The sequence below is a fragment of the Choloepus didactylus genome, chromosome 4 (assembly GCF_015220235.1).
Source record: "Choloepus didactylus isolate mChoDid1 chromosome 4, mChoDid1.pri, whole genome shotgun sequence".
In the NCBI taxonomy this organism is placed as follows: Eukaryota; Metazoa; Chordata; class Mammalia; order Pilosa; family Megalonychidae; genus Choloepus; species Choloepus didactylus.
This window is the reverse complement of record NC_051310.1, coordinates 158,238,554-158,261,533: the sequence shown is the minus strand read 5'-3', so window position 1 is coordinate 158,261,533 and position 22,980 is coordinate 158,238,554. Positions and strand designations below refer to the sequence as shown.

The following is a 22,980-nucleotide window of genomic DNA, read 5'->3' as shown; positions in this document are numbered from 1 at the left end:
GCATGGGACCTCTGGGTTGCTATGTATGCCTGGGCATCTGTGCCCCCCACAGCACCCGACTGGTGAGTATTAAGTGACCTCAAATATCGATCAAATTCGATGAAAGAAGGGAGGCAGAGAGGGATGAGGCCCAGGCCAGGCGGCTGAATGGGGAGGGCTGGCCCATCCACAGTGTCATTTCCTTCCTGGCCCCACGTCTATGGATGGTCAGGTGGTAGGCGAACAGGTACCCTGCCAGCAGTGTTCTATTCACCCCCTTCTTTCCCTGGTGCCCCTAGATGGGGCGGGGCTAGGGTGCAGGAAGAAGGACCACCAAGAAGCCTGGGCAAGGAGATGCCTCTTTATTGGTGCTGGAGCTGTTCCTGAGGGAGTCGGGACATGGGACCCTCATCAGGGCCCTTGCCCTCAGCTACTTCCTCCTGCGGGGGATACTCTGTCCCAAGGGCACCTCTTCTGTCAGCTTCTGCAGAAGGAGAGAGAAGATGATGATCCTGGGAGCCCGGAGCTCAGACACAGGCTAGACTGGTGACTTCTGCAGGGTGGGGTCGGAGGTGAGGCTGGGTAGATGCTGTACCTTTAACAAGCGGGCAAGGTAGGCACGGGGATCTTCTCCAGCCAGTGACTGAGGGCGCACGTGCAAGTAGCGCTCAGTGGCCATCTCCAGCTCCTGCACATCATACAGGGTAGCTGGGTCCAGTGAGTGGGCATTGATGAGACTCACAAGGTATTCTTTGTAGTGTGCCCTGGGAAGATGAGGGGGCAACATACGGATTCTTTTGTTTGTCTAATAATTTACTGAGTGTGCCTAGCACTTTACTGGGCTCCGGGATAGCTGACCAACAGAACAATCCGTGTCTGGTGCCCTTTGCATTTGTAGGCACTGCCCACCTGTGTACACTGTCTTTTACTATTTATCCATGCCCTTGCCCAGAGAGCCCCCACTCCCTCCCACTCCACCCATGCAGGACCCTCTGCTCCCAGAGACCCACTCTGCTGCCTGGGCATATCCTCGCCACACCTACGTCCCCTCACCCCCCCCCCCAACACCAATCTCCACGTCCTGCCTGGCACTCACTGGCAGAGGCCGGCATAACCAGCTGGGGTCTCTTTGCCACAAGCTTCATCCTTGAACCCATTGGGAACCTCTTTCTGCTCCATCACTTGGCAGCCACCTAAAGGTAAAGGAAGGAAGGCACCCCTTGTTGGGAGGAAACCAATGACCCGAAAGCCTTGGCCCCAAGTCTACGGATGGTCAGGTGGTAGGCTAACGGGGGCTTTGCTGGCAAAGCTCTATTCACCCCCCCCCCCCTCTTTCCCTGGTGCCCCTAGATGGGGTGGGATATCCATGGAGGCATGGGGAGTAATTACACACTCCTCTGAGACAACTTTTTTGGTTTAGTTCTTGCATAGTTAATGTATTCTGTGAGGATCTCACCTCTACCTAGATGGTAAGAGGTGGGAAAGGTTAGAACTATATGTAACAGTTTTCTGTACCCCTCATGGAACCTCAAACCGTGCACTGGCAACTAGCAGATTTCATTAAATACTGAGTTCACTAATGAATCATTATTATTTGGGAATGGAAGAAGAGAATTAGTTCTGAGGCCTTGAGAGCCAAATGCTACAATGTAGTCTTATGTAAAATTAGCTTAGCAGCAGATGGATATTGTCTCCATTTTACAGAGAAAGGAACAAGGCCCAGCAAAATTAGTTAATATGCCAAAGGCTGGGCTTTGAGCCCAGGTCTGATCCCAGACCCAAGCATCCCCTTTACCCAGCCATCCAAGGGGAGCCCAGCACACCAGCTCCCCTTCCCGAAGGTTTCTGCTGACACTCACCTCCAGGGACTGCCCGGGTCCCAGCTGGAGGCTCTGTATTAAACATGACGCTGTTGTCCTAAGGAGGAGCAGAGAGATAGATGGGCATTAAGTCCTTTGAAGCCCACAGAGATTGGATTTCCTAGTAGAGAGCCTTTACCCTTCTTGTCCATGCTGGACCCTGCCCTTTTCTCCTGGACAACCTACAAACCCAGCCAGGCTGACCACCTCAGACCTGTAGCAGCTTCTGGAGGCGGACAGCAGTCCAGTCCCGCAGGTAGAAGAGGCAGTCTCGGGGGTGGTGGCCATGCAGGGACTTTCTCACCCGGCAGTTGGGGTCTTGACATTTCTGGAAGAAATCCAGATGGAGACTGTTGGGGTCCTGTTCTCTTAGGACCCGTGTGAGGGGCATAAGGGTAGGGGGAGACGGAGACATTACAGGGTCAGGAGCAAGCAAAGGGGAAGAAGGGACAAAGAACTGCTTTACATAACATTACCCACCTCTTCTATTTCCCTGGGCCACTCTTCAATGGCCTCTACCCCTCAAACCCAACAGCAGCCCCCAACCCCCTTCTATCCCTTCCATCCCCATTCTCTGGGCTCACATTCTTGGCGTAAAAGGCATTGTAGCAGCCACTGCAGAACTGGTGGCGGCACTGGGTGCAGTGAAAGTGCATGCAGCCTCCTCGGGCCAGTGCGTACGAGAACTTGCACTTGGGGCAGTCTGCAAAGGACAGCAGGTCAGGGCTGGGGCTGTCACTGCTCCTCAAGGCCCTCAAGAAGAGAGCCACTGGCAAAGATAGACAATTGGGCAAACAGGCCAAGAGGGGAAGGCTTACTGATGCCATTTTCCTGAAGATACATTGCCAGGCCCTGAGCCTGGTATTCCGGGTCATTGGTACGTTTCCAGTTCTGGAAATCCTCGCAGCTCAGGCCTCGGTGTTGTTCCTCCCACTGCCAGAAGGAAAGCAGGCTTCACATGGAATCTCTATCCTGGGCCCTAGCCCTTCTTGCAGGCCTCTCCACTCACATCCGTTGGTCTCTAACCTAGTTTGTATCACCATTTTGCCAGTTTGAAACTGTTATATACCCAAGGAAAGACTATATTCTTTAATGCAATCTTCTGGGGGCAGACTTATTATGGGTGGAATCTTTTGATTAGATTATTTCCATGGAGGTATGATCCCACCCATTCAGGGTGGGTCTTAATTAGATCACTGGAGTCCTTAAGAGAGCTGACAGCCCCAAGAGACCCAGATGCTTAGAGATGTAGAAAGATGTTTGGAGATCTAAGCTAAGAGATGAAGCCCAGAGTTTGTCCCAGAAAAACTAAGATAGGATCCCCAGAAGCTTAGAGAGAAATGCCCTGGGAGAACAAGCAGGGAAGCACAGGAGCTGAGAGAGAGAGAAGCTAAGAGAAACAGAAGCCTAGAGACATTTTGGAGAAAGCTATTTTGAAGCCAGAACCCAGGAGAAGACACCAGCCACATGCCTTCCCAGCTGACAAAGGTGTTCCAGACTCCATCGGCCTTTCTTCAGTGAAGGTATCCTCTTGTTTATGCCTTAGTTTGGACCAGAACAACCATCATCCACCATTTGCTCAAATCCAAAACCAAGGAGCCATCCTTGATTCTTTTTTTCCTCAAACGACCTTGTATTCATCAGTAAGTCCCATTGTTTTTCCTACCCAAAGCTATCTCAATCCTGTCCCCTTTTTTTTTCATCTGTACTGCTACCATCTTATTCCAGGCCATCATCAGGGCTTGCCTCAATTACTTGCCTAGGTTGCTTTTCCATTCCCACTCCTGCTCCCCTAGTGTGCATTCTCCACATCACAGCCAAAATAGCCTTTAAAGATATGTGTCCAAATAAGAAACTACAAATGCTGGAGAGGATGTGGAGTGAGGCTGTATAATGGTACAGCCACTCTCGAAGACAGTTTGCCAGTTTCTCAGGAAACTAGATATTGAATTACCCTACGATCTAGCAATTCCACTTCTCAGTATACAGCCAGAAGATTTGAAAGCAGTGACACGAACAGACATTGGTACACCAATGTTCATAGCAGCATTGTTCACAATTGCCAAGAGATGGAAACAACCCAAGTGTTCTTCAACAGACGAGTGGATAAACAAAATGTGGTATATACATACAATGGAACACTATGTAGCAGTAAGAAGCCAACAAGGTCTTGAAACATGGCAACATGGATGAACCCTAAAGATATAATTCTGAGTGAAATAACTCAGATGCAAAAGGAGAGATATTGTATGTTACCACTTCTATGAACTATCTGAAAAATGTAAAATCAATGTCTTATAATGTAAGAATATTGGGGACCTAGTGATAGACAGTAGCTAGTGAGGGGAATGATAGCCTAATATGTTCAGACACGTTAATGATGGTGATTTCAAAGGTGTGGTAATGGATAGGGGTGATGATTGTTTGTTAATGGGATTGTAAGTATCAGAGCTGTATTGAAGGCAAATAGGAATGAAAGGGGTTGTTTAAAGGCATGTTTGCCACAAATCAGCACCACAAATTAAGTGCTTGCATGACATACTTCTAAGGTATGGCAGTGGCACAGAGTTGACAGCAGAAGGGTAGGTGGGAAAAATCTACACTTTGCATACTAGGGACTATAATTAATAGGAATACCATACTCTATAAAAGTTTTACTCACTAAGTTTATCAGTCAGAAACTTAAATTCTTCAAAGAGCCCCTATGTCAGCTAAGCCCCAAAACCCAGAGGCAATAACCTCTTCAAGAGCATCAACTAGATATATCCCTTTTGCTCATAAAGTTGACACCCCTTTTCAACATGAAAAGGTTAGGGTGGTCACTGCCTAGACATCCCTGAAGATCGAGAAAGTGATTAAACTAAAGGAATGGGTAGCAACAGACAAGATGGAATTTAACAAAGGATTATGAATACTGAATTTTTATATAATTTTCTTTTCCTTAGTTGTTAGGGTATTAGAATAGTTAGAGGGAAAAAACTGAAATGGTGGAACTATAACCACAGCATCCTTTGAAATTTGTTATATAGCTACTTGTTAAATTGTAATTTGAAAGTTATACCTTTGTGTATATATGTTAGATTTCCCAATAAGGAAATAACTGAAACTATGGTACTATGAACTTATAATCACTTTGGAAATATCCTATATATCTACTAGTTAAAGCACACTTTGAAAGATATTACCTTTTTGTAGATATGTTGTATTTCATAATAAGGAAATAACTGAAACTGTGGAATTGCAACCTATGATATTCTTTGAAATTTGTTAACTACTTGTTAAATTGCACTTGGAAAGTGATCGCTTTTATGTATATATATGTTATATTCTACAATTTAAAAATATGATAAAAAAATTAAAATATGTGCCAGGTAGCCTCAGTGTGCTCTAGTTTTGAGGTTGGGGGGACAGGGGCTTTAGTTGTTTATTTCTGTGTTTCATAATGTAGATAAGGTTTTTCTTTTTTTAGGTTTTGAACATTCACTTCTGAAAAGGTAAATGGAACAGTATTATTCCTTTCCTAGTCTTAGAATGAAGAACAAATATCTCCCTCACTTGGCCTCTAGGCCTCTCCTGCCTTGGTAGCTATCTCCTCTCCAATCTCCTGCCATTCTTAACCTTGCTCTTGAGGCTCCTGCTACACAACACTCTTTTCTGACTCTGGGTTTTCCATTTGTTGTTGTTCTGTCCCAAATACCCTTTGCCAGACTGGCTGGCTTCTTAACCATCGGGTCCAAGCTTAAATGGAACCATATTAGGGAGACTTGTCTGACCTTTCTGTCCTACGTAGGTCCATTCTGTTCTTTCTCATCTCAGATTCCTATTTTCTTCATAGAATTTACAGGCAGGTGTCATTATTTCCTCCCTCCTGCCCTGGCTTCCTTACTTTCTTTCCTCCATTTTCCCTTCCTTTACTTCCTTTCCCTCCCTTCTTTCCTTTTTTTGACAGTCTCCCTGACTAGTCTGTAAGCTCTTTGAACTCAGAGACCATGTCTGTTTTAACATTCTCCAATGCACCCCTAGAGTCTAACACAGTACCTGTCGGTAGCTCAGCAAGTATTTCTCAAAGGATGAATGTGACTCACCTGGCGCTTACAGCGCACACAGAAGGTCTGGTGACACTGGGGACATGTTGTCTCCAGCTCCTCACGCTCATATATGAAGCCAAAGGAGCACTATGGGTGCGAGAGCAAAAAGATACCTGAAGCCTGACCTGGCACCATCCCCTGACCCTCCAAAGTCAGCTCTCTGGGAAGGCCACTTTACCTGGACACACCACAAGAACTTGGGGTCCCGCATCAGCACACCCTCAGTCAGCTTCTTATGGAACAGTGCATAGGCATCTGGCTCTAGGCTCTTGCGAAGCTGGGGACAGGATACAGGGGACAGGGGTAGTTATGGGACAGGAGGTAGGATTCTTGTCCAAAGCCCCAGGTACCTGCATCCTAGGAGCTGTATTACCTGGATGTCAAGGGTAGAAAAGTAGTTGAGTAACTGTGTGTCATCGGTGAGGTCAGGGCGGCCACAAGCGGGGCACACCATGTCTCTGAAGTGCTTCTCCTTCAAGGTGATGGTGAAGTGCAGGCGGAAGCAGTCAGGACAGATGGTGCACTCACAGGTAGTCAAGGTCTGCATCTGGAGGGTGGGGGTGGGAAGACACAAGGGGGTCAGAAGCCACAGCTCCTAGGCTGGAGAAAGGTTAGATCCTGAGACACCAGGATCTAACTAACACCTGGGCAGAGAGAGCAACCTCAAATGCAACAAGTGCTAGACAGGCAACCTCAACGTGTGAAGACAGGAGGAAAACAGACAATGGTGGGACCTAAGGTAAATGAAAGAGTGCCTGTCCCATCTCTAAAGGCATTCACATACAACTAAAATAGACAAATAACATTCTTGAAATGACAAAACTATAGAGATGGAGAACAGATTAGTGGTTTCCAGAGGATGGGGATGGGACTAGGAGGGAGGAAGATATGACTACAAAAGGGTACTACAAGGGAGTTCCTTTGTGTTGATGGAACAGTTCTGATATTGATAGCAGTGGTGGTTACATGAATCTACATACACAGGATAAAACTGCACAGAATACTAAACATGTGCATGCACAAATATACAAAAAAAATAGTAAAAATTGAACAAGATCTGTAGTCTAGCTAACAGCGTACCAACGTCAATTTCTTGGTCTTGATATTGTACTATAATTATATAAAATGTCACCATTAAGGGAAAGTGGGGGGAGGGTACACAGGACTCTGTGCTATTTTTGCAACTTCCTGTGAATCTACAATAATTTCAAAATAAAAAGTAAAAAACAAAGCAAAATACACGGAACCAGCCTAACTAAATAGGACTGCATTTGGCCATAGAACTGCAGCTTCATAATGCGTAACCCTGAGTGATAAGTGGGGACACAGAAGAAAAGAGGGGTCTGTTCCTACCAACTGGATATTTGATGATATTAAAGAATTACTGTTAATTTTTTGGTCTGACAATGGTATTGTAGCTATGTTTCCAAAAATGTAGTTTTATCTTTTAGGGATACAAACTAAAATATTTACAGATAAATTATCTGATGCCTGGAATTTCCTTTCAAATAAGTTTATATAGTGTGTTTATATAGCTGAAATAAAGATTGGTTATGCATTGATAATTGTTGAAGCCTGGTGATAATACACATGGGGCGAGGGAAGTGAGAGAATTTGTTACCCAATTTCTTCTAGTATTGTATGTCTGAAAGTTTGCATAAGAAAATGTTAAACAAAAAAAAAAACAAAAAAAAAAAAAAGGGGACAGAATATTCCTGCTCTCCCCTTCCCAGAAGGCTTCGGAGAACACAGGCAGCTACAGAGCAGAAGACATGTCAGAGGCAGAGGATCGAAGGAGACTAGAGAACATCTAGGACCAGGTATATGGGAAGGGGCTTACTCGGTTGCGGGGCAGGGCCCAGCCGCACACAGCACACTCCTGGGCCAGCAAGCGGCGCAGGAAGGCCCGGTCATGGCTATGCCTCACAGCTTCCAAAACATCCTCCAACTCATAGTTCCTTGGCGTCTCCTGCAGCAGCGAGAGTGCCAGCTCTGCTCGGCCCCAGCTGGGGAGCGCATAGACTGCCAAAAGCCGCCTGATCAACCTCTGCAATGCGATTGTAGGGGAGAAGTGGCTGTCAGACCCCAGTGATACTCCCCGTCAGCCATCCTCTCCCCCATCTCTAGGTCTCTAAGTGAGCTCTTGGGCTCCTCTCCTCCTCCCAGCACCTGCTTGTCTGGTCCATCCCAGGAGGGGGTGGGCTCAGGGCTACCATCCCAGAGGTGCTGGTGGAAGGGCTCTAGACGCTGGCACTGCAGCTCAGTCAGGGCCCGTGCCACATCACCCCCATGCTGGAACAATGCCTGCAGAGACCCCTCCTCAGGCCCAAAGCCCAAGGACTGGAGCTCCTGCACCTGTAAATTAATAGAGAGAGGGAGTGAAGATGGGAAAGTAAGCTGACAGTGTTTAGAGACCCCGACATTCTCGACCCTCAACCCCTGTCCCACATCCAGCACAGCTGGTACCTTCTTCCGCCGAGTCCTCACACATTCTTCCACAGCTTCGTCAAGATTGCCGTGACGATCCAGCCAGGCTTTCCGGGCCTCCTGACAAGAAAAGGCACCCAGCCCTGGTGCCTGCTGTCTAGCCAGGTCAGCCACCATCTCTAGCACGTAGGGCAGCTCCGAGTGCAACCACTGCAGGGGCACCTCAGTGCCTGAGTACTGCAAAGCCGAGAAGACCTCCTCGGGAGAGGCGCCTGCAGCTTCTCCTTCCTAAAGCACAGCCCCATCCAGAGAGCCCATCAGGAAGGGCATCTTCCACCCACCCGCAGCCTGAACCAAGATGCCAACAGCAGCTGAGCTCAGATGTACCTGACATGTGGGAAGTGTACAGTAAGAGGCAACTACTTTTAACAATTACATGTTTTATGAGAACTCTTATTAATCATCAGCAATATCTCTTGCCCCCCAACAGATTAGCCCCACCTCATCCCAGGCCTAAACCTCACCCGGATCTTGATCACTAGCAGGAGACCTTTCTCTCGCATCCTGTCTTGGCGCTGCTTCTCAGAGTCCCCGCAGGAACTGGGCAAAGGGGCACTGAGGCATTGCTGGGGCCCAGGCTCAGGAAGTTTCTCTTCCAAAGAGTTGTCATGAGGCTGAGGGGTATGCTGCGCTGGGCTGGGGCTGCTGGTCCGGTTGCACATAGCACATACCCAGCCGGGGCCAGAGTTGCAGAAGGTGCAGTGGATACAATACCAACCTTGCTTCTGAGGGGAGGAGAGCAAAGTATCCCTCTGCTGGGGAAGCAGAGAGAATTACTCCATTGACTGGCTTGCTTAGGCTCAATATGGAAATACTGGGGGGTTGGAGGGGGTGGAGATGGGGGAGGTAGAGAACGGCCTGAGATAACAAGTACAAATAAAGAAGGAGAGGAACAGTTTACCTGAGGGGGTGGCAGGCAAATACCCGCATCCTGGGAATCCACCACCAAGCTGGGGGGCTGGGCCAGCCGAGGTCGCTCACATACGGCACATAGAACAGCCACTGCCTCATTCTCAAAGGTGCAGCTTTGGCAGGCCCACCGGCCCCGTGCAAGCTCAGGTTCTGGGTCCCCAGCTCCTTGGGGACCCTCGTTCCTCAGCCCCAAACCCTTATAGCCTCTGGGCTGATCACAAACCACACAGAGCACTGCCCAAGGCTCATTTAGCATGGCACAGGCAGCACAGTGCCAGGGCAGACGGACACTTGCAGGATCAGGGGAAGGAAGAGAGCTGTCTCCCAGGGCCAATGGTGACATCAATTGGGGGGGCAGTGGGGCTGGAGCAGATAAGCTGTAATGGAAAAGCAGATACCACCTGCCGAGATGCACGATGGTGCCAGGGTCCCTCAATCATGGACATCCTCCATCCTTTGGCTTTTGCACCTGCTATTCTCTCTCTGTCCGAAACACCCCGACATGCACAGCCCAGTCAATGCTGAAATGACAGCCTAAAGCCCACTTCTTCCTGGTAGATATCCCTAACATAGGGCCTGACCTAAACTAGGTACTTAAAACTGCTGATTGAGCTAACCCTTCAAGCTAGATTGTATCCTCCTACTATCTCTTTGTATACTAATAACCTATCTTAACGTAACTGCTGCTTGCTTGATGCTCATGTCTACAATCTCCTTGAGGACAGTAACTGATTGCTTGGCCTCTATTGTATAGCCTTTAGCACACAATCTGGCACACAGTAGATACTCAAATGACCTTAAGTTCTCTCAATTTCACTCCGACCCAGAAGAGGCAGCTTCTCACCTGCAGTTCAGGGGGACGGCCTGGGGTTCCATAGGCAGGGTCTGGCGGCGGTGATGGGCACGGGATGGGTGCCCGTGGAAGAGGCAGTCACAGGCTAGGCACAAGGTCTGTTTACAGGCTGGGCAGTGCAATGCGCCTGGGGCAGAACCACAGAGGAAGCAAGGACCAGGAGTAGAGCCTGGAGAAAAGAATCGACTATTTTTCTGAAAAAGACCAAGTTACACCTGAATCTGCTGCTGAAGAGGGGCAAGTCACAAGATTACACCTGGACCCAAAGAAACAATTTTAATCTTTTTCAAAAAGAAGGTAACCAAGAAGACAGAGGAAGGCCCCAAGTTTTCATTATTGTGATCTATTATCCCCATCTTCCTACAGAACCAATAGTACCTGTGGCTGAGGGTGTAGTGAAGAGGCCAGGAACAATCCCTTTCTGTTGGGGGATGAGCTCTAGGAACTGCGGCATCTGAGGAAAGAGGAGCAGGGAATGGGCAAAGGTTTGGGAACACAGAGTCTCACCACCCTTGTCCCCTTTGTTCACAGGCTCCAGAGCCCCTTTCCTGCCTTCTTTACATCATCTTCAACCTTTTCTTCCAGCAGCTGCTCCAGTGCCTGTGGTCGTGGATGAGTATTCTGCAAACACGATAAAAGGAATTCCTAGGTAGAACCCTTGAACAAGGCCTTCCCTCTGAGCTCTGGTCCCTCATCATTTACAGGGAGAACAGATGGGGCACTCCCAGGTTGCTGGGGGGAATACACCTGTGGTTCAGCAGCATGAGAATCCTCAGACTCCCTTTAGAGTTAGGGTAGGTTCCCTAGCCCTGGTGCTTGAGCCCTCAAACTAGAGAATATCTCACCTTCAACAGCAGGTTGATCTCTGCTCGAAGCAGCAGTACATCCAGTGTGACAGTAGCAACCTGATGTTCATCTGGCTTCTCTTGTCCCTCGGGAAAGCTCAGTCCGTCTGGCTGCTCTTCTGTGTAGCCATACAATCGCAGCACATCCCGGCCCCCCTGCCACACACCACACGTTCACAACCAGTCATGGCCTACAGGCCTCCTCTCCCAATAGGGCTGGACCTCATCTCGTTCAGCACAGCCTCAGGCCTTTTCTAGCCAACCCCAGCCCTGACCCAGTTCCCTTCACCCCACAAGGCCCAGAGGTTTCACCTGTACACAATCCACCGTGCTGCGAAAGACGGGGTTATTAAACTTGACCCCGCGCCAGTACGGGGGTGGCTGAGAGCTGAGGAGGTTGCGGCCATATTTCTCCAATATGTTCAGAGCCGTGGACAGGGTGCTGAGGTAGTTTCGGGGCTGGGAAGAGGCAGAGAGCAGAGAGCTGTGAGCCTGGCCCCGCCCCAGGCTCTCGCCTCCGTCCTCCTTCCAAGCGGGACCGTGCCTCACCTCTCCATAAGCGTTGCAGCGGACCAGGCGTGCGGCGTCCAGCTTCAAGTAGCGGACGGCTGGCGGCAAAGAGGAGGCCAGGAGCGGCAGGAGCTTCTCCAGGGAAAACGTCTGCCCGGAATCCTTCCTCAGGGTGCTTGCCAGCTCCTGGCGCGCCGCCAGATAAGTGCGCTCCTCTTCCCCCCGCAACATCCTGAGGCAGGAGTCAGCCCCAGACCCGCCTCACGCGGAGACCCGGCGCAGGCCGCGCGCGGGCCGTGAGCCGCACTCCCCGCCCGTATCCCGCCGTGCGGCCTCGCCCAACCTGCGCAGCCGGCCGGGTCACTCAGACCACGGTCACTCTTCGGCCCCGGGACCCAGGCCAGGGTTAGTCGGGAACAGGAAGTACTAGGGAAGAGGGCGGGACTACGACCCGTTTTAGGGGAAAGCGAAGGGTTTAAGGTTAAGAGGAGCCGGAAGTAAGGGGGCGTGGCCAAAAGGAGGCGGGTACCAACCAATGAGAAGGGTAAATGGTTTCTGGGTCCTCCCCCAGCGCGTCCCAGTCCCGTTTTCTGCTTTCTGAGCTCTTCCCTAGCCTTCCTTTAGGCTGGCTCCACCCTTCCCTAGATAGCCCCAGGCGCGTAGTTAGCCTATTCCTTCAGTTCCTGACCTTCTCTCTTTGGACCAGTCTGCTGTGCTCCGGTCCCACCAGGGAAGTCCTGCCTTGCCGGGGACCTGAGGGTGGACAGCCCCAGCCCTGCTTCAGCGAGCCCCGCCCCCTTTCCGGTTGGTCCCGAAGGCAGGCTTTCCCCGGGAAAAGCCCCTCGACTGCTCCCTCCCTTTCCCGCTAGCCCTTCCCCGCCCCAAGCCCTCCCTCAGACTACCCTTCCCATTCGCTCGGATCCCTCTCCGTCCCCTCCCCGGGGATGATCTTTCTCCAGGCACTCCACCACTGGACAGCCCTTTTCCCGTTTCCCCGCCCCTCCCGCCCTTGGACTTCTGCCCCTAGCTTCAAGCCCCGCCCTCTCTCCGAGGGACGGCCCCGGTTCCAGTCTCCGGAGTCCCAGTCGCCCTGACCTCTCCCTCGGACAGCTCCTGGGCTTGTGACCCAGCCAGCACCGCCTCTCCTAGTCGCGAGAGGCCCGGAATGGCTGAGGGGCTCCCTCCTGTTTGCGGCTTGCAGGGGGAGGGGGGAGAGGAGGAAAGGGGCGGGGCTGAGGGGGGCGGGCCTGGACCTGGGGAGTGAAAGCGAAAGCACAGGCGGCGAGCCGGGAGACCTGAGATCGAGAAACTGGAGTAGCATGGCCAAGCCTTGTGGGGTGCGACTGAGCGGAGAGGCCCGCAAACAGGTAACGAGAGATTAGGAAGGTCAAGAAGGGGTCGGGGAGCCCGCCTGGATGGAAGCAAAGCTGGGTGCTCTGGGGGACCAAGGCGGCGCCAGAGAACAATCCTAACCCCTTTCTTTAGTGCTTTCACTTCTGCCAGGGGATCCCCGGATTTCTGCCCTCTGGCCAGTCGCTGCACTGAGCCAGGACCTCCCAGGGAAAACTGATCTGCGGTGGGAAAGGCGCGAGCCACAGCTGGAGGGGCACCCCGTTTTGGGGGAGGGGGGCGGGTCTTACTCTTGGCAATTCAGACCCTTAACCGACATCCGGGTTCTGCTCTTGCTGCAGGTAGATGTCTTCAGGCAGAATCTCTTCCAGGAGGTAAGCCTCTTTGGACTTAAGCGATTGGACCCGGTATCTTAGGCCAATACTTGAGGGGTTACTCAGAGTAACCCCCAAACCCTTCACCCAGGATGAGCTGTTTTTTTTTGTTTGTTTGTATTTTTTTGGAGCTCCTAATTATAAATCTCTGTCTTTAATCTGTCCCTCTTAAGACTCGCCCCCCCCCCTTCTGCCACTTCTCCTCCTCTCTTTCCGTGTAAAGGGAAAAGCCACGACCCCAATACCATAGTCCTGACCTCGGTTCTGCCACTACCAGTTCGGGCAAGTCCCTTCTCTTTTTAGGGCTTCAATTTCCATATTTGTAAATCTTGGACTCTGATTTTCAAGGGCCTTTCCCACTCTGCTTCTCACTGAGCCCCTTTGTGACCCCCCACCCTTGCCATGTAACCCACAGGCTGAGGAATTCCTCTGCAGATTCTTGCCACAGAAAGTCATATACCTGAATCAGCTCTTGCAAGTGAGTAGTAGGGACACCCCCTGCCCCCTCCATGGCCTCTTTCCCCTCCACCCACTCTCTCTAGCTAATGATTGGGCTCAGCACCCAGAGAGCAGTTGTGAATGGTGGATTGGGAGTGTTAGGATGGTGTGAGTCCCGAGCCCATCTGGGGAGACAGATGGAGGGTGGGATGAGTAGAGGGAAGGCTGTGACTCAAGGTGCAGGCCTGAGGGGAAGAGGCTGGGGAGCTCTTGATGGTGAGCTCTGTACAGGAAGATTCCTTCAATGTGGCTGACCTGACCTCTCTCCGAGCACCACTGGACATCCCCATCCCAGATCCCCCACCCAAGGATGATGAGGTGAGGCACTCAGGGTGCAAGGGTTAAACTGTAAACCTGATGGTAGGTGATGGCCCTGCAACCTTCATGACTTTTCTAAAGCTATTTCCCCCTCTTTTGCCGTAGATGGAAACAGATAAGCAGGAGAAGAAAGAAGGTAAAGGAGGAAGGGGTGGCTAGAGAAGAGGAAATGGAATTTTGACTACAAAGTGATGAGGAACCTGAATCCCCTCTTGCTTACAGTCCCTAAGTGTGGCTTTCTTCCTGGAAATGAGAATGTCCTGGCCCTCCTTGCTCTAGTTAAGCCAGAAGTCTGGACTCTCAAAGAGAAGTGCATTCTGGTAAGCCTGGGAACTAGGGGAAGGGAAAAGGAGATGAGCATGGCCAGGCCCTGGCCTCCTTCAGAGATACAAGTTCTTATTCAGGAACCTAGTCCCAAAATAGGAAACTTCCTTTTGTGCCTTGGGCTTAGATCTTTAGTTTCCTCTTCATTCCACTAGACTTCTGATATGCAGGTACCCCTGAAATCAGGTGTTGTAGCCACTTCTGTAACCTCAGAACCTACTGCCATCCTAGGTACACAGTGGAGGTGGTGTGATATAGTAAGTAGTTTAAAAGCTTGAGTCCTTGAGGTAGACTCCTGGGTTGAAATCCTGATTGTATCACTTATCTAGCTAGTTACTTTGAGTAAGTCACTTAGATTGTCTGTGACTCAGTTCTTCATTTGTTAAATGGGTACAATAAGAATATATACCTTAAAACATTACTATGAGGATTAAATGAGCTAAATCATGTGCCTGGCACATAAGTGCTCAATTAAATGTAGCTATTATTAGGAAGCAGCAGTAATAGGAAGCACCCAGTAAGTTTGTTGAATGATTCCTACATGATACCTCTTAACATAGGTGATCACATGGATCCAGCACCTGATACCTAAGATTGAGGATGGAAATGATTTTGGGGTGGCAATCCAGGTAAGAAAAGGGTGAGTGAGGACACTGAGAGGGCGAAGAGATTTGAGGGAATTGAGGGATAGGATCTAGACAAGAACTAGGAGGAGGAGGGAGATGGTGGGTGAAGGAGGGTGGAAATGAGGTGCTTTCTTTGCCTCCCATCTCTTTTGTCACTGTAGGAGAAAGTGCTGGAGAGGGTAAATGCAGTCAAGACCAAAGTAGAAGCCTTCCAGACAGCCATCTCCAAGTAAGAGCAGCTGGAGGGCTACCTCTGAGGGCTGCAGGGAAATTTCTTTGGGAACCCCAAGGCTGGGTTGTTCCATTAGGACAATGGGAGCTTTGGGGATGGCTTGAGGAGGGAGGACATCTCCCTGAATGCCCATTTCTGTGGTTACTTCCCTTGCTTCCGGCAGGTACTTCTCAGAACGTGGGGATGCTGTGGCTAAGGCCTCCAAGGAGACCCATGTGGTGAGTCAATGGTCCACCAGCCTTTTAGGGCAGCTGGCTAGAGGTGGGAATGGGGAATGGGGAAAAGAGGTCTTCCTTGTCTTATTAATGACCTTCCCAACGTGGAGAACATCAAGCAAAAAGCATTCCCTAGAAAAGCTAATTCAGGCCTCAAAAACCTAATTTTCTTTACTTGTTCCTGTGGGATCCCATTTCTTGGTGCTGAGAAGGGACTAATACTCAAGTTACCTATTCCCTACATGAGGAAACCAGAATAATGTCCCAGTCTCCCATGGGGCTGACTCAGCTTTGCCTCCCACACCCCAGATGGATTACCGGGCCCTCGTGCACGAGCGAGATGAGGCGGCCTATGGGGAGCTCAGGGCCATGGTGCTGTACCTGAGGTCCTTCTATGTAAGTGTGGAGTACACCCCTAAGGGAGGTGAAGGAGCGAACAGGAGGGAAGGCTAAGAACCTGATTGCTGTCCCTCTGGTCTTTTCCCTAGGCTGAGCTTTATCATATCATCAGCAGCAACCTGGAGAAAATTGTCAACCCAAAGGGTGAGGAGAAGGCATCCATGTACTGAGCCCAGGACTAGAAGAGAAATAAATGACCTATTATTCTGTGTGGATCACCTCTGGTGTATGTAATTCATTCATAAAGCATTTATCTAGTCCGGCCTGTGTCCAGACACTGCATGTCTATGTGGTGGTAAGGGGGGTTGTGGTGCCAGGAAGACAAAGATGAATTAGATGCCTATCCTGTTCTTAAGAAGTCATCCTAACTGTTCCATGGAAACTGTTCCATGCCACGATAACCATGCAGAAAACCCATATTTCACAATATTATTTCCATCCAGGAGTCTCATGAATGCTTTATGGAAGAGGCGGCATTTGGGCTGAGCCCTTATAGGAATGATCAGGCTGAGGACAAAGGGAGAGTTCTGTGGCTGAGGTCTGGGAATGAAGAAAGGAACTAGTCCTCCTCATCAGAGAAGGCTTAGAGCAGACCCAGAGGGAGAATTGACGTTTCACTGGAAGAAATTATGGTTAAATAGTTAGACCCCTTCTACAGGGCTGGGAGGGGGAAAAAAGGCTCCCAAGGTATTGTGATGAAAGAAATTAACACCGCAGAGCATTACGGGAAAGATGGATCTTTAGGTTTTTCTTTTTGTACTTTTTGCCTTCCTTTATCCCATTGTGGTCTTTATCTCCTCTTAGAATTTAGCCCTGGGCGGGTGGTGGAGGCAAGGGATCCTCTACTATGGTCTTTGCTATAAACTCCATGGGATTGCTCAGTAATTCAGGGCCTTATCCTGTTTTAAAATGTGGGATAAATTGTGTTGCATAGTATTTGACAGTTTGGAAACCCGTTCCGATACGCTCTCAACCCTTAAAGCACCAAAGGCAGCAGATATTACATTAAGGGAACCAGAAGCCAGGTAACGTCGCAAAAGTAACACGGCTCCTAAGTAAGTGACAAAGCCAGTCCAGAGTACAGACCCGCCCATTCCATAAAAGTAGCAAGGCGGCCCTCTTGTCCCCATGTCCCAAGAGTCACTGCTCCGGGACACCCGGCGCGGATTGCGCGCTCACGGGGCTGGCTCTGCTGGTCCTGTGAGGACGGCCAGGACCGGTAACAGACAAAGCCATCCTGCAATCAAGAGCGGAAGACGGGTAGCCTAGCCAATAAGCAAGCAGGCGGTTCCCGGTTTACCGCCGCGGGCTCTTTCCAGTGCATTGGAGACGAGGGCGGGGCAAGATTTGAGCACGGCTTTAATTGGACGAGAATAGGGCCTCTGGGCCTATCAGAGAGCATCATGTGGGCGTGGCTTCAGAAGCGCGTCCAGTTTAGAGCCGCTGACGCTGCGGCAGGCGAAAGGCGCGGTTCTCCAACTGTCCACTGGGGGGAGAGGGGAGGCGGGGCTCAGTGCCGCGGGATGCAATCGGGACCTCCCTCTGGGCCGGGCCGGGCTGGGGGTGGGCGACGGGACCCAGGTCTCCCAGAGCCGGCTGCTGTCTTCTAACGGAGTCAACGTTACCGTCTAATCTAAGTGCGGGGGCGCGGGGGTGGCGGCGGCGGCCACGGCGGGCGGCGGGGCGCTGGAAGGAGATGCGCCGACGCGAGCTGGGGGCAGGCTCTGCGGGGCGAGGTGGGGAAGCGGCACTGACCCGGCTTACTGCGTCCCCAGACAGGCCCCGCTCGCCATGGGGGAGGTGGAGATCTCGGCCCTGGCCTACGGGAAGATGTGCCTACACGCCGCTCGGTACCCGCACGCCGCGGTCAACGGGCTGTTGCTGGCCCCGGCGCCGCGGTCCGGGGAATGCCTTTGCCTCACCGACTGTGTGCCCCTGTTTCACAGCCACCTGGCCCTGTCCGTCATGCTGGAGGTCGCCCTCAACCAGGTGCCGCCGCTGGTCACCTGCTGAACACCGCTAACACGCCTAGCCCGTGCCCACCTCTGACCCCTCATCTACGGGGCCCCCTGCGCGGTTTACTGTTGGCACTTTTCTTGTGGCAGGTGGATGTGTGGGGAGCCCAGGGTGGTCTGGTGGTGGCTGGGTACTACCATGCCAATGCAGTTCTGGACGACCAGAGGTGAGTAGGGTAGCCAAAGGCAAAGGGATTCGGGATGGGTGGGTCAGGACACCCAAGGTCATTTCTTTCATTTTTTCTTCATCAAACACTTAGGCGCAGGGGCTGTGTTATCAGGTACTGTGCTGGGCACTGCAGTGAGGAAATATAAAGATGGGCATAAAGATCCCTGTTTCGGAGGCTTTGGGGGTGGGAGTGGGGAGGACAATTGTGTATCAATAGGAACAGGCCAACATGTGCTTTATCTGAGGTGCCCCCCCCCCCACCCAGGGCTAAAAGAACAGAGGAAGCCCAGACAGCAACATAAAAAGAAATTCTTTTTAAATATACAGGAAAAGTAATTACGTTAGTCATATGAATGGATCAAGTTCTATGTATTGTTCTGTAATTTGCTTTTCCCCTCACTTAATAAATATCTGACATCTTTCCATCTCTATACCAAGATCCACCTCACCCTAACAGCTATATAGTATCAATATACCATAGTTTATTTAATGCCTTACATTAAACATTGAGGCCGTTTCCATTTTTTTTTTGTTATTATAGATGATATCCTATTTATTATGGTAAATTATTTGTAAGTGGAATTTTGGCATATGTTTATGCCAGCATACAGCATATGTATAGTATACAGTTTCAATTTGGATGGTTTTGCCAAATGACTCTCCAGAAAGACCACTTTTGATTTCCACTCTCACCAACAGTGTGTCTGAGCACCTTTTTCCCACAGCCGTCAAGCATCCAGCAGGCCTGGCACACACACACCCCTCCACCCCACCCCTCATCTTCCAGGCCAGCTACAGAAAAGGCCACAACTGCAGCTACACCTGAGACCTGGGAGGCCCAGCTCAGTCAGATGAGGGTCTGCCCATGTCAGTTCCTCACTCACCTGATCTTATCTCTACACAGCCCTGGGCCCCTGGCCATGAAAATCGCTGGGCGAATTGCCGAATTCTTCCCTGATACAGTACTCATCATGGTGAGGCTTGGGATTCAGGGTGGGGAGTTAGAGAGAAAGTAGGGTAGGGGACCCTTGACACCCCACCCGTCTTTCCTTGTCCACCCAGCTGGATAATCAAAAACTGGTGCCTCAGCCTCATGTACCCCCAGTCATTGTCCTGGAAAACAGTGGTTCCCACTGGGTCCTCAAGGACAAGAATTTGTGAGTGCCCCAATCCCTTTGCCTGTTCTTGGAAGCCCAAAGCTCTCAGGCCTCCTCTGTCCTTGGTCCTGTCCCAAGGATCTTTCTTTAGCCCCAAACTCTGCCAGGTTCTGTTGCCCGCTGAGTTTGACCTCCATGGGGTTTACTATTTCAGAGTGATGTGGAGGGACTGGGAAGAGTCACGGCAGATGGTGGGAGCACTGCTGGAGGGCCGGGCCCACCAACACCTTGTGGACTTTGACTCCCACCTTGATGACATCCGGCAGGACTGGACCAACCAGCAGCTCAACACTCAAATCACCCAATGGGCTGGTCCCACCAATGGAAATGCCTGAGCCAGGGCCAGGGGGACCAGGATCCAATAAAGAGACTTGGGCTGATGGGCACCAGTATGACAGTATTTATTGTGCCCGAGAGGCAAGGTGAGAGAGAAACCTCAACAGGATAAGGTGGGGGAGGGGGGGAAGCCTGGAATCCCTGGTAAAAGGCAGGAGGATGTCTGCTGAAGCCATTGGAGAGTGAGGCAGGAGGCTCTCAGTAGATCATTCCCTTTGTTTCTCCTCTGGGCTTCTTGAGCTTCTCGAAGTTCTTTAGGATGATGTCATATAACACAGCCTAGAGGACCAGGGGAAGAGTGCAGGTCAGCCGCAGGCCCCCAGCAGCTCTGTGCCTCATTTCCAACCTTGTGGAGAGGCTGAGCTTTGTACCCTTAACCTGCAGCCTGCAGGGTCAGGGTGTAGGTGGCTTGGGAAAGCTGCCTTTGCCCATCCCTGCCCTGCCCTTGCCTCCTCACATAAGCATTGCGGATCTCCATGACCATTAGCCGGATGTCCCGGTACTCTGCCTCATCCAACTCGTGCACCAGCTGCCGATAGTCACCCTGAGGGAGACTTGGGGGTCAGGCCTGACTTTGTTCAAGTGTGTCCTTCCCCCCATGCACTCTGACCTGGGCCTCACCCACCACATGGGGCTGCTTGGCTGCTTTGGTCACTGCATCGCCTCGCTCAGAGAAGTACCTGTGGAAGTGAGAGGGGTGTGAGGAGTGGGAGAAGGCGGAGTGAACCCGGGCCTCTGTCCCTGAACCAAAGGCAAAGGGTGGATGTGCATAGATAGCACTCACTTAGAGATTTGAGTGTGGAAGCCTTCCAACTTGGTGTGAAGGGTGGTCATCAGTTCAAACACCTTCTCCTGGGGAAAGAAAGCAAGGAGGAATGTGGAAGGAAGTAGGGACCAGAGGGAAAGGGAGGGCAGGGGAGTGGGGAAACCCTCTCACCTGGACAGCCACTCCAAAGTTGTTTCCATCCTCAATCCGAGGTATCTGCAGCTGCAACCAGGTGGTGACCTGGGAGGAGGGAATGGTGTCAAAGCCCTGCAGTTCCCAGGTTCCTGTACTGCCTTGCTTCCCTGCCCATGGTGGGTGGAGGTTGAGCCATTCCATCCTGAGCCTCAGGGCCTACTCTGGTTTCAATTGCTGTGTCCTCTCCTACTAAGACCTGGCAGGTGCCGTGCCCCAATGGGCAGGGACCAAGGAGGACAAAGGGTTCCATCTGAAGCCTGGGGGGTGAAAGTGGGAGGGCTCACCAGGTTGAGCTGCTCAATGACATCCTTGATCTCAGGCTTCAGGCGCTGCAGGAGGACCACAATTTTCTCGTTGCAGCTCACTGGGCCACAAGGAGGACCTGGGGAGTGGGCAATGGGTCAGTCACATGACCAGGCCTGAGTGAAGGGTGGAGAAGGGAAGAGGAACGCTTAGGAAGGAGCTCCTGAGGGTGGGGTGGGGTGGGCATTAAGTCCATTCCCACTGGAGTGGTTTCAAGTACCTTTGTCTTCGTCGTCCCCTTTCTTCTTTTCATCCTTGTCTTCTTTCTGCAGAGAGGGAGGAGCTCATTGGAGTCAAGCTGAAGGATGATTCCCCCCTAAGGAAGGGCCCTCCCCAGCTTGCCTCCTGCTGTTTCTTCCGTTCCTCCTTCTCTTTCTCCTTGACTGGATCAGGCACGGGGATGTCCAAGGGGGCCTTTAGATTGCTCAGGTTGGCTTCATTGAGAGCTGGCTCCTAGTGCAGGGCGGGAGGAGGGCTGGAGGTAAGGGGGTCCTCTCACTCCTCTCATGGCCCCCAAACTCTCCCCTGGGCCCCTACTCTCTAGCCCCTTGTCTGGCCCCGATACCTTTAAAAATGCATCCAATTCAGAAATCTTCTTGGGGAAATAACTCCCGAGCAGGTTTTCTGCCTGTGTGTGAGGTTGGGGTTGGGGAGGATGGGGTCAGAATCAAATGCCATTCCTAGGCTCTGGAGCAGGGCCACCAAGGGAGGGCTGAGGTCGGGGTGGGGGTCTGATGGGCAGGTCTCACCTTGGTACAAAGGTCTTCACGGAACACATCCACCTGTGGGGCACAGGCAACCCTTCAGAAACCTGACTTGAAGGCCAGGTTATTTGAGGACAGTTCCCTTAGGATTGTGTAGGGCCTGGACCTGGGGAAGGGTGGAGTAATCCCTGTAAGGCCAGACCTGAAAAAGGTGAGATGGATCCCTGTGGAGGTTGACTGGGGTGTACAGAAGTGGATCTCTGTGGGTCTGGATCTGGGAAAAGTGGAGTAGGTCCCCAGAGAGAGGAGTGGATTCCTCTGGGGCTGGATTTGGAAGGTGAGAACATTCCTGGCAGTGAAGCTGATGTGGAAGCAGATCCCTCTGCTTGCCTAGGCCATGTTGGAGGGCTTGTATGACAGAGCATGTTGTGTAGGGCCTGGACCTGGGGAAGGGACAGAGTGCCCTGTGGAGTGGGTTCCGGGGCTCTCCGTGTGAGAAAGGCCATCAGGTGACATGGCAGGTCCCACACCCTATCTGTGTGTGGCCCAGGGCCCCAGGCCAGCGGACTTCCCCTCCACGCCAGCTCTCCGCTTCACCTCACCCCACCGAACCACGGCCTCCTGGCCTCTCCCCACAGGCAGCCTTGCCTGTTTTCACGTGAGCTCAGGTGCTCTGGGCAGGCAGCCTCGTACCCTTGGTGGACTGACCCCCTACTCATGTGGGGGGCTGGCAGAAAGGGCAGTTTAGGGGATGCCCTCAGCCTCTCGGCGCCACGCCTCCCTAATGGGCCCTTGCTTTAACCCGCAGCGCTCACCTTGGCTTGGGCTTCAGGCTGCACCCTGAGCGTGGCCATGGCCGGGCGGGGGGCCTTGCGCCGCACGAGGAACGAGCCCTGGGCACGGGGAAGGGAAAGCGAAAGCAGCCCTTGCAACTCGCCCGGCCTTCCTGGGTAGCAGAGAGTGGAGGTAGTGGAGGAGGCGGGACAGACCAGGGGGAGGAGAGGGGAGGAGAGGGGCGGAGGAAGGCGGCCCAGGCAGGGCTCCCCCTAGGGCCCGAGAGGAGCCTTTCCAGCGAGCTCCCCGCCCGGGGCCGTCTCCCACCTCCCGCCCTCCTCTCGACCGCCTGCCTCCTGCCTCCGCCCTCCCCGCCTGCCTGTCTATCGACTCCCCGCCTCCCGACGCCCCGCTTCCCGCCTCCGGGCTTCTCGACACCCCGCCCGTTCGCCTCCGCCCTGCTCGCCTCCCCGCCTCGCGCCTCCTTGCTCTTTTTTCGACTCCCTGCCTCCGCCCTCCCGGCATCCCCGCCTCTCGACTCGGCTTCCCCGCCTTTCCCGCCTCCCCGCCTCCCGACCTCCCCCCTCACCCCATCCCCGCGCTTCTTAACTCCCTGTCTCCCTGACTCTTTAGCTTTACCTGTGACTCTTCCATCTTTTCTCAGAGATGGAACAAGACCTGATCTCCCTCCT

General features: G+C 52.0%; 4 protein-coding genes across 7 annotated transcripts; 2 read left to right on the top strand and 2 right to left on the bottom strand.

The window, feature by feature from the left end:
- Window positions 1–320: 320 nt before the first annotated feature.
- Window positions 321–12,275, bottom strand: RNF31 (ring finger protein 31). Its single transcript, XM_037834623.1, has 21 exons — window positions 11,573–12,275; window positions 11,336–11,482; window positions 11,024–11,179; window positions 10,731–10,799; window positions 10,557–10,632; window positions 10,170–10,347; window positions 9,315–9,702; window positions 8,878–9,168; window positions 8,393–8,641; window positions 8,096–8,281; window positions 7,767–7,973; window positions 6,300–6,473; window positions 6,105–6,203; window positions 5,924–6,013; window positions 2,657–2,771; window positions 2,423–2,541; window positions 2,053–2,166; window positions 1,839–1,896; window positions 1,076–1,172; window positions 575–743; window positions 321–463 (listed from the first exon to the last, which is right to left on the bottom strand). The coding sequence occupies exons 1-21, from the start codon at window positions 11,762–11,764 to the stop codon at window positions 410–412; spliced, it is 3,228 nt and encodes a 1,075-aa protein (XP_037690551.1). The 5' UTR covers window positions 11,765–12,275; the 3' UTR covers window positions 321–409.
- A 503-nt stretch (window positions 12,276–12,778) lies between these two features.
- On the top strand, window positions 12,779–16,087 carry PSME2 (proteasome activator subunit 2). 2 transcript variants are annotated; one of them, XM_037834628.1, is made up of 11 exons: window positions 12,779–12,900; window positions 13,225–13,257; window positions 13,673–13,735; window positions 13,987–14,073; window positions 14,179–14,209; window positions 14,296–14,393; window positions 14,958–15,026; window positions 15,185–15,252; window positions 15,419–15,473; window positions 15,780–15,866; window positions 15,959–16,087. In XM_037834628.1, the coding sequence occupies exons 1-11, from the start codon at window positions 12,853–12,855 to the stop codon at window positions 16,037–16,039; spliced, it is 720 nt and encodes a 239-aa protein (XP_037690556.1). In that variant the 5' UTR covers window positions 12,779–12,852; the 3' UTR covers window positions 16,040–16,087. The 2 variants fall into 2 exon arrangements, with proteins under 2 accessions (XP_037690556.1, XP_037690557.1); XM_037834629.1 differs by lacking the exon at window positions 13,987–14,073.
- Window positions 16,088–17,373: 1,286 nt separating this feature from the next.
- EMC9 (ER membrane protein complex subunit 9) lies at window positions 17,374–19,596 on the top strand. Of its 2 annotated transcripts, none has more exons than XM_037834622.1 (6): window positions 17,374–17,506; window positions 17,649–17,858; window positions 17,975–18,051; window positions 18,958–19,027; window positions 19,116–19,210; window positions 19,365–19,596. In XM_037834622.1, the coding sequence occupies exons 2-6, from the start codon at window positions 17,661–17,663 to the stop codon at window positions 19,543–19,545; spliced, it is 621 nt and encodes a 206-aa protein (XP_037690550.1). In that variant the 5' UTR covers window positions 17,374–17,506; window positions 17,649–17,660; the 3' UTR covers window positions 19,546–19,596. The 2 variants fall into 2 exon arrangements, with proteins under 2 accessions (XP_037690550.1, XP_037690548.1); XM_037834620.1 differs by having other exon boundaries at window positions 17,405–17,506; window positions 17,645–17,858.
- On the bottom strand, window positions 19,588–22,615 carry PSME1 (proteasome activator subunit 1). Of its 2 annotated transcripts, XM_037834619.1 has the most exons (11): window positions 22,330–22,603; window positions 21,560–21,592; window positions 21,376–21,438; window positions 21,153–21,263; window positions 21,031–21,076; window positions 20,792–20,889; window positions 20,484–20,552; window positions 20,331–20,398; window positions 20,172–20,226; window positions 20,004–20,090; window positions 19,588–19,825 (listed from the first exon to the last, which is right to left on the bottom strand). In XM_037834619.1, exons 1-11 carry the CDS (start codon window positions 22,366–22,368, stop codon window positions 19,745–19,747), a joined length of 750 nt encoding a protein of 249 aa, XP_037690547.1. In that variant the 5' UTR covers window positions 22,369–22,603; the 3' UTR covers window positions 19,588–19,744. The 2 variants fall into 2 exon arrangements, with proteins under 2 accessions (XP_037690547.1, XP_037690546.1); XM_037834618.1 differs by lacking the exon at window positions 19,588–19,825 and having other exon boundaries at window positions 19,844–20,090; window positions 22,330–22,615.
- Between the last annotated feature and the right edge of the window lie 365 nt (window positions 22,616–22,980).

What these genes read in the sequence shown, in the direction of transcription:
- RNF31 (XM_037834623.1), bottom strand. Translation starts at nt 11,764, where the DNA reads ATGTTGCGGGGGGAAGAGGAGCGCACTTATCTGGCGGCGCGCCAGGAG. An exon ending in GCACGGTGGATTGTGTACAG is followed by an intron (nt 11,180 to 11,335) that starts GTGAAACCTCTG and finishes GGTGTGTGGCAG; the next exon opens with GGGGGCCGGGATGTGCTGCG. An exon ending in TGAGGACTCGGCGGAAGAAG is followed by an intron (nt 8,282 to 8,392) that starts GTACCAGCTGTG and finishes ATTAATTTACAG; the next exon opens with GTGCAGGAGCTCCAGTCCTT.
- PSME2 (XM_037834628.1), top strand. Translation starts at nt 12,853, where the DNA reads ATGGCCAAGCCTTGTGGGGTGCGACTGAGCGGAGAGGCCCGCAAACAG. An exon ending in TAAGCAGGAGAAGAAAGAAG is followed by an intron (nt 14,210 to 14,295) that starts GTAAAGGAGGAA and finishes TCTTGCTTACAG; the next exon opens with TCCCTAAGTGTGGCTTTCTT. An exon ending in ATTTTGGGGTGGCAATCCAG is followed by an intron (nt 15,027 to 15,184) that starts GTAAGAAAAGGG and finishes TTGTCACTGTAG; the next exon opens with GAGAAAGTGCTGGAGAGGGT.
- EMC9 (XM_037834622.1), top strand. Translation starts at nt 17,661, where the DNA reads ATGGGGGAGGTGGAGATCTCGGCCCTGGCCTACGGGAAGATGTGCCTA. An exon ending in GCAGTTCTGGACGACCAGAG is followed by an intron (nt 18,052 to 18,957) that starts GTGAGTAGGGTA and finishes ATCTCTACACAG; the next exon opens with CCCTGGGCCCCTGGCCATGA. An exon ending in GTCCTCAAGGACAAGAATTT is followed by an intron (nt 19,211 to 19,364) that starts GTGAGTGCCCCA and finishes TTACTATTTCAG; the next exon opens with AGTGATGTGGAGGGACTGGG.
- PSME1 (XM_037834618.1), bottom strand. Translation starts at nt 22,368, where the DNA reads ATGGCCACGCTCAGGGTGCAGCCTGAAGCCCAAGCCAAG. An exon ending in AACGGAAGAAACAGCAGGAG is followed by an intron (nt 21,077 to 21,152) that starts GCAAGCTGGGGA and finishes CCCTCTCTGCAG; the next exon opens with AAAGAAGACAAGGATGAAAA. An exon ending in TTCCACACTCAAATCTCTAA is followed by an intron (nt 20,227 to 20,330) that starts GTGAGTGCTATC and finishes TCACTTCCACAG; the next exon opens with GTACTTCTCTGAGCGAGGCG.